The sequence below is a fragment of the Ixodes scapularis genome, unplaced genomic scaffold (assembly GCF_016920785.2).
Source record: "Ixodes scapularis isolate PalLabHiFi unplaced genomic scaffold, ASM1692078v2 PGA_scaffold13__105_contigs__length_92229423, whole genome shotgun sequence".
In the NCBI taxonomy this organism is placed as follows: Eukaryota; Metazoa; Arthropoda; class Arachnida; order Ixodida; family Ixodidae; genus Ixodes; species Ixodes scapularis.
Window position 1 is genome coordinate 91,845,543 of NW_024609839.1, and position 8,218 is coordinate 91,853,760.

Here is an 8,218-nt window from a genome sequence, read left to right on the forward strand (position 1 = left end):
GCTTTTAGGTCTACCCACTATCCTTCAATCGGAGCCATTCATATCTCGGCGTTCTGACGTCACCACAACCCCTGCAAAAAGAAGCAGACGAACTTGCGCTCCACACAGCTTTTAGTATAAAATTTTCGCATTTTTCTAGTTTCCTTTGAAAGTCTGAATTTCTGAGAATCATAACGAAAGGTATACGGCGCGTTTAGGGCCTTGGGGAAATTATTTCAGCCCTGGGTCACCGAATAATCGCAGCATTTTTTAGCGAGGAAGCTCCTGCGATCTTTAACCTTTTTTACTAATCCCCAATTTTACGAATTGGCAGTTCTGAAGATTTTAATATAACTTGCTTTCGTTGCAATGGCTTGCATTTGATCGCTGTGTTTTTTGGTTTGTTTTTCAAGTGAAAAACTGGCGTTTGCTCAAGTGACGTATATGAAATGTCCTGCTATATAACAATGCATCAACACATACTATTAAACTTAGATGCTCAGAGGTGCGTTCGTCTTTGTAATTAACAAGTTACGGACGTATTTATTTCTTACGAGTGTAATATTTATTTTCTGTAGCTGGGCCCGTTTTGTGCTACTTAATGTCAGTGTGCTATGATGTTATCATCATGTGTGTATAGTTCTAAATATCCTCTTTGTAATGCCTACAAAGGCCAAAATGACGTCAGCCGACCCCAACTCACGCATTGGACACGAAAACTGCGTCGCTCGGATGTATGCGCTCGTCAGCAATCAATTCGTCCATGCATATTTGACTTCGACTTCCTGGCCAATGAGTGTCCTGAAAAACCTATCATCACTTGCGAATGCCAAGTTCTACGGTGCGCTTAAAAAGCACTGTGAAAGCTTGGGGTCATCGCACCGGTGCCCTAGCATGTCACGACTGCGTGATTTCACAGTTCTCTTTCGAGTTGAGGATTACAGGTAAAGAAGAAGAAGTTTAAAAATAATTTCGTGGCCCCTTTAACACGGATATGTGTGCTACACCAGATAAAAATATTGACTTTTTGAATGCCGGTAAATTTCCGAACTACCATTTGGCCTGTCGGCAAGAACACCTCATATCCGGCGTCCGTCTCTTTTGATGTCGTCAACAATTCCCTAAAGACCACCATGTCGTCCTTCTTGGTTGAACCCCGTCGACGTCGCTCCTCACCAGTTGGTGAGAAAATCTCATCTTGAAGGGATGATCGGGCCTTCAAGAAGTATGATGCTAAACATATACTCGCTCACTATGGGGCAGTCGAGCAGCAGTCATGTCCCGAGCTAATCGTCCTGTCGTGGCCGGCGTAGTTTTGTTCCATCGGAGCGAAGTCCGAAAGTACTAGGACGGTACGTTCGTCCCACGAAGCGGCCGCCATCCCGGCGGCGCCGAAAACCTCTCGCCTTGTCTGTGCACGTACGATACCATATAGCAGCTCTCGTAGCCCGACAGTCCCCGGGCTGCAAATCGTCTCACTTTTCAGAAAAAACAGGCACCGTTCCTCCATAGGTTCTTGCCGTACCGCGATGCCAAGCGTCTTATAGCACTTTTCAATGAACGAATGGAGATATCAACTAGACTACAAAGGTTGCCGCCCGGCGTCGCTAGAAGCACGGTTACCATAGCAACCTCTCAGGCCCAAAATGGAGATCACTATCAGCGCATCTGACGTCGTGCATCTAGATAATTTTGCGTCGTGTCGCTACTCTGGCAGCTACGCTGCCATATAGACGCTTTGCAGCAGTTGTGCATGGGCACCGCCATAACTGACCTTCAGTTTTTGTTTCCCCTTATTACGTTTACTTCATTTCATTATTACCATAGCAGGCTAGGTTATTGCCATCTTAGATTTTATTCTGTCTTTCTTCCCAGCATTGGTTTTTGTGGAGGCTCGTCCACACCAATTTCAGTGCCTCGGTATCTCGGTAAAACAAGAGAAGGTCAGCAATGGCGGCTGTATTCTGGCGCGTGTGTAAAGCGTCTATAGAGTGGCTCTAGTTCGGACGCCTGCATTTTTTTTTTTCCTCGCACACCAGCTCGGAGCACGTGGAGCGAAAGCTCGCGCTGCAGAACCCAGGGATCCTGGGTTCGAGCCCCACCCTGCCCGTTTCGATCTGGATGAGCATCGTACCGGCGTGCGGTCGTGTATCACTACTGCGTGATGCACGTTAAAGACCCCAGGCTAGCGGCTCTACCGCACTGGCTAAATTTCTCATCTACAGCTGGGAGACTCGTCGCCCCTCTGAGGCAGACCAAGTTCTAGGCTGTATAAACACACACACAACCCAATTTTGTTTTTTGCATTTTTCCTCCGGCGTTTATAGAACACCGCCGACAAACTGGTGACCCGGACGTCCGACCAACATGAACCGGCACCTCTTCCAACGGCGACGGAGCTTTCTCCACCGTCCACCTCCGCCTTCCAGCCTTCTGGGCAAAAAACCCTCGGGCCTGGTTTTCCCGAGTGGAAGCGCAATTCCACCTGCGGCACATCACAAGCCAGACCGCCCGCTCCTACCATGTGGTTTCTGCTCTTCCCCCAGAGGTGGCTGATGAGCCGGACGACGTACTGGCGTCTCCCCCTCCCGACGACGCCTACATCGAGCGGACGATCCTCGCTAGGAAGACGGAGGCAGAGGATTCAGCAGCTCCTGAACACAGAGGAGCTGGGCGACCGTCGACCCTCTCAGCTACTTCATCGCATGCGCCAGCTGCTAGGTGAGCGAGCTTCGGACACGAACACTCCGATTCTACGCGAGTTGTTTCTCCAGCGCTTGCCACAAGGCATTCGCATGACGCTTGCACCAGCCACCGATCTTCCACTCGATCGCCTTGCCGTAGGCATGTGCGAATATTCGATTTTTCCGAATATTCGAACGAATAGTACATTATTCGGTATTCGCTTCGATCCGAATTCCGATATTCGTAAAAGTTCGAAGTATTCGGCACTAACGAATAGCGGAAGGAAGGCCGATTGTATCTGGTAGTTTCGGTTTCGGTTGTTACTCACGAAAGCCGCATCGGCATCAAGAAATAAAAAATATCCAATCCAATCCAAGACATGCTAAACCGATCAGAAAATCGTGTGTCGCAGCCGTCGCAGCTCCACAAAGGATTCCGAAGTGTGCTCGCTCTAGGTGCTGCGTGTTCGTTCGTATGGCTGACGGGTCATCGACGGCAGCCGGGAACGATGAAAGTGAAGCCGGTGCGTATCGAAATCCGATATGGAACTACTTCTTGAAAGTGCCACCGGGAAATGAAGCTCGGTGCCTCAAATGCAAGGCAGTGCTGAAAACTCCACCGGGTACGACAACGACCCTCGCAACGCACCTGAAAAGGCACCCTGATTCGTACAAGACTTTCGAATGTGAGCGTCAAGCACGCGGGAGTGCCGTCAAACACAAGAACGGAAGTAAACCGAATCATCAGCAACCGTCGGTAGCCGACAGTTTCAAGCCCAAACTGAAACCGACTGCACCCAAAGCGAAACAAATGACGGCGATAATAGCGAACTTCATTGCTAGCGGAATGCATCCGTACAGCATCGTAGAAGAAAGTGGTTTCATTGAAATGATGAAGCTTGCCATGCCCGACTACACCGTGCCATCGCGGACGACCTTCTCGCGGGTTGTCATCCCGGATCTGTACGAGTCCAAAAAGAAAGAACTAAGAAAGAGTCTGCGAGATATTTTCAGTAGCGGAGCAGAATGTTACTCCATCACGACGGATGGCTGGACCTCGCGCGCAAACAATAGCTACGTCTCCGTGACTTGCCACGTGATGGACGAAGAATTTGGACAGCACGTGCACGCTTTGGCTTGTACGGACATGACGGACTCCCACACGGCCGAAAACCTGGAACAGTTCATCAAAAGTGCTATCGAGGACTGGGAACTACCAGCGCCAGGCACCATGCCGATTTATGTAGTCACGGACAACGCTAGGAATTTCACCTCAGCGTTTGCACGGTCACCGTGGTCTGGCGTGCAGTGCTTCGGACACACACTCCAGCTGTGCATCACCAACGCCAAAAAAGAAGTGGCGGGTTTCTCGCAGTTATGTGCGAAAGCTAGAACCATTGTGGCTCGATATAAAAGGAGTGCAAAGGCCCGCGGGCGCCTTATGGAAATCCAAAAGAACATGAACCTTGAGCCACTTGTGCAAGATGTTCCAACACGTTGGAATAGTGAACACGCCATGATGAAGAGGCTTGTGAAGCTTCGCGTGCCCGTCAGTGTGGAGCTGTCGGAATGTGACACAGTGGAACCTCTCAGTGCAAGTGAGTGGAGGCTTATGGCTGCAGTAGTGCAGGTCTTGCAGCCTCTCGAGCAAGCCACAGCTGAGCTGTCTGGAGACAGCTATCCGACCCTCTCCCAAGTGATCCCCTTATTAGAGCGCACCAAGGTTGTTCTCAGTCGACACTCTACCGATGAAGCAGGATCAGTTGCCTCAAGCCTCATACAAAGCATCAAGACACGATTTCCAGATGGGAAGATGTGTCGCCTTCTAGCCTTGTCAATGTTGGTGGACCCCAGGTACAAGGACGGGTGCTACACTAGAGAGGCAGAAAAAAAATGGGCACGCACACTCCTGACAAAGGCCGTTGAGGAGAGCGCATCAGTGGACGAGCCTAGTGATGCAGCCGCCGAAACCAGCGGAGGCATAGGAGACTCGTTAGGAGACACCCTGTGGGATGTCTTCACCAGTCTTAGTTCTGACACGCACCAAAAGCCAGGCCACGAGTTCGCTACCGAGGCTATTGAGTACCTGAAGACACCCCTCGTTGCGCGCACAGAAGACCCCTTGGCATGGTGGAGGTGCAGGGGAAGACATCTGTACCCATCCCTGGTCCGTGTTGCCCGTAGGTATCTCTCGATACCAGCAACCCAGACTAGGAGTGAAAGGCTTTTCTCAAGCGCAGGAAGCATCGTGAGCTGCAGGAGGGAGCTTCTCCTCCCTGATCATGTGCAGCAGCTCGTGTTCCTTCATGAAAATCACTGACTTTTCTTGTACTAAGTTTTGATTTGTGCATGAGCTTAAGTTTTGATTTGTGGTTGCGTTGCAGTGAAAATAAATGGTCGGTGAAGTGACCACTGCATAACTTTTGCTAATAATTTTTCGTACAACTATTCGAATTATTCGCTTCGAAAATATTCGAAGCAAATTACTATTCGCTTCGAATTCGCTTCGAACTAAAAAAACACTATTCGCACATGCCTACCTTGCCGAGATGGCTGACCGCGTCGCGGAGTATGCTGCGCCCGCCCTGTCAAGCGTCACGGTGTTCTATAAACGCCGAAGGAAAAATGCAGGCGTCCGAACCAGAGCTTTGGCTCGAGTCAACTTCCTTCTCTTTATTTTCCTGGCTCCCAAGCCACGAGCGCTGGCAGAGGCTGGCGCTCGTGAGAACGAGCATTGCGAGCCTAGCGCTTCTGTCTGTGTCACTATAGGGGTATTCACACGAGGGAGAAATCCCGGGGATTTCTCCCCGGCACGCGCATCCCACGACGAAAACGTCAGGCTTTGCCATGTGCAAAAGCCTCGCGTTTTCATCTCGTGATGCGCGCGTGCCGGGGAGAAATCCCCGGGATTTCTCCCTCGTGTGAATACCCCTTATAAGTCCAAAGGAAAACCTACAATTTTTCACATTAGCAATGGACTCCGTAAGTGTGACGTCATGGGTCCAAACAAACCGTTGCTAGGGTCGTTGTTATGGACAAATACATGTGGCTAGGTTTCGCTACGAGAACCCGACCGTTTAAAAATCGGGAGTAGGATTTAAACTTCTAAAAATCACAGATATAGAAAGCTTGATTGTCATATATGTTGCGACAGAACTGTGCCGGTAATCGCTTGTTTCTGAAATATTTACGACTGCAACTTCCGGTCCTCAAGATGCCTGCAGCAGACGACGAATGCAAGAAGAATGCCGTCTCCCACACGCCCGCCGGCCAAGCCTGCGCCGGCGTCTAAATCGGGTGAATAAAGACGATACTCTGATATTGCATTTGTTTGAAATATAATGAGTTTCAGACACTTATAATAATTCATAGTAGGGTGCGATGCAAAATATGGTTTATCGAAAGTCCGGGCGTCGATCGAGATGATCGTCTGCTAAAAGATCGCAATGCACCCGTGATAAAAGAACTTCAGGCAATCGGTAGAGATCCCAAATTTTGTTTGCGGACTCGCGCAATGGGAGGGTGCTTCGTACCTGGTTGTAACCATCGCGTGGAGAAAGATTCTTGCAGTTTCTTCAGATTTCCGCAAAACCCCAAAACGCGAAAGAACTGGATAAAAAACATAAGGTGAGTTTATTACAGATTGTACTCTCATCGCGGGTTCGATGGAGATCTTCACCGAAAGGGGACATCCACTAAATTTAATCTACATACAAAAAAAGAAAAAAAGAAAAAAAGAGCGAAATTGCGATAGATCTGCAATATTTTAATAACCTGACAACCTCAATAATTATAATAACAAACGACTTAACTCGACGGCGTACGATTTGTTTCTCATGCTGGCCTGCAGTATGCACTTCAGGTCGTCGTCGTAACTGATCTGCATGACATGGTTTGATTTTACGGAATTTTCGCCCCTTTGAACTAAGCTTGGTGCTTCACAGAAAAAAACGCACATTGCGGAGGCCTCTGCGGTTATGGCGATGCACTTGCTTGTGTTGCTCGTTTACCGACGCAATGCAATGAAGACGCCCGCTGCAACAGGGGCCAGCAAATCTATCGTGTCGTCTGCTACCAAAGCAAAGCGGAGTGGAATACTTCAGAAATGGCTTTCTTCGTTGCAATACGACGCTGAGATGACAAGAACATCTTCATAATTAGATATCAAGAAGTTAGGTTGCTTACAAAAAATTATTTACTTACTTATAAGCGAAAATCTAGCCTCGTGTGGAGTCTCCATGCTTTAGTCCATAGCAACGTCCCTAGCAACGGTTTGTTTGGACCCAGACGCCAAGTTGTGACGTCATCACTTACGGAGTCAATTGTTCTGCGTCGCGAAAAACTCCAGTCAAGCCACAGTAGCACACGCCGAGCAGCGCCGACGACGAGGCTGACGGGGGCACGTTCCTAGGGCTCAGAACAGCAGCACTACCGCGCAAAATCTTCACGCGGCGGCCGCCGCTCTTGCCACTACGACTCTCTTAAACACTGTAGCAAAGCCAAAGAAAGTTGTCCGAAAATAGTGCGGTAACTGTGGTTAAGCGTAACTGCAGTTAAGTATGCCCGTGTAATACCCTCGTTATATGGGCACACTTAACTGCAGTTAAAGGAGCTAGGAAACGATTTTTCTAGTTTCTCTAAATACTGCTTAGAATCCCTCCCTACACCGTTGATAACCGAATAAATTTGCCGTATAGTTTTCAATGTCAGTCGCCGAAAAAAAGAAAAATCGAGAAATATGATCATCGTTCATTGCCTCAACTCGGAGCCAGAACAAGCCGCCACGCGGCCTGGTGCCCATCCTATGCTGTCAGCATTAATCATAGCCACACGCTGGGGTCGGCAAAGTAGAAAACGTGTGCTAAGCTCCAGGCGCTGTGAGAGTTCGGCTATTCTAATCACCGCAGTGGTGGGACACTACCCGAGTGTCTGCCGAGGCATTGATCGTTACAAGCCGAAGTCGAGTGCTCGTGCAGTTCTCGTGTCCCATCCATAAGCCAAGCTCGACTGTCGTCAGGCGGGTAGTTTTGATCCCAAAATTAGGTCTTCAAGCTTTGCGAAGGCAATACTGAAAGAAATAGTCCACTCTTATCCTCGCCACTTCACCGCGACAAAGGAGTGTCTGAATCATTGGCGGTCGCTGCGAGTATAGTTGGGCCAGACTAGGACCAGCACGTGGTAATGAACATTCCGACCCGATATCGTTTCATGACCCCCTAAATAACTCACCCTTGGACAACTTTCTGTGGCTATGCAGTCAAACATGCGTGGACACACGAGCGCTTGCACATCCTGAGCGCCCATGAAAGCTGTTCCAAGCGCACTCTTCACTTCTTCTCAAATAGCTGTCCGAAAATAAAACCGTAATCGAAATCGATAGCCGCACACTTTTAATGTAACAAGAGTAGCTCTCTCTGTAGAGTATCAGCCTCACTCGCAAAACTGCGCGTCGAACGTGCCTCGCCACGTGGAACGGGCAGTCGCCACCCCGATCGTGCTCGACTTTATGCATTTGAACGTCACGGCAAAACAAGCCAAATCCAGTTTCTTCACTA

The 8,218-nt window shown here is 49.1% G+C and overlaps 1 protein-coding gene across 1 annotated transcript; it reads left to right on the plus strand.

Annotated features, from left to right (window-relative positions):
- Positions 1 to 2,826: 2,826 nt before the first annotated feature.
- Positions 2,827 to 5,192, plus strand: LOC121835587 (zinc finger BED domain-containing protein 4-like). The gene has a single exon (XM_042290032.1). The coding sequence runs from the start codon at positions 3,139 to 3,141 to the stop codon at positions 4,981 to 4,983; it is 1,845 nt and encodes a 614-aa protein (XP_042145966.1). The 5' UTR covers positions 2,827 to 3,138; the 3' UTR covers positions 4,984 to 5,192.
- The last annotated feature ends 3,026 nt before the right edge of the window (positions 5,193 to 8,218 follow it).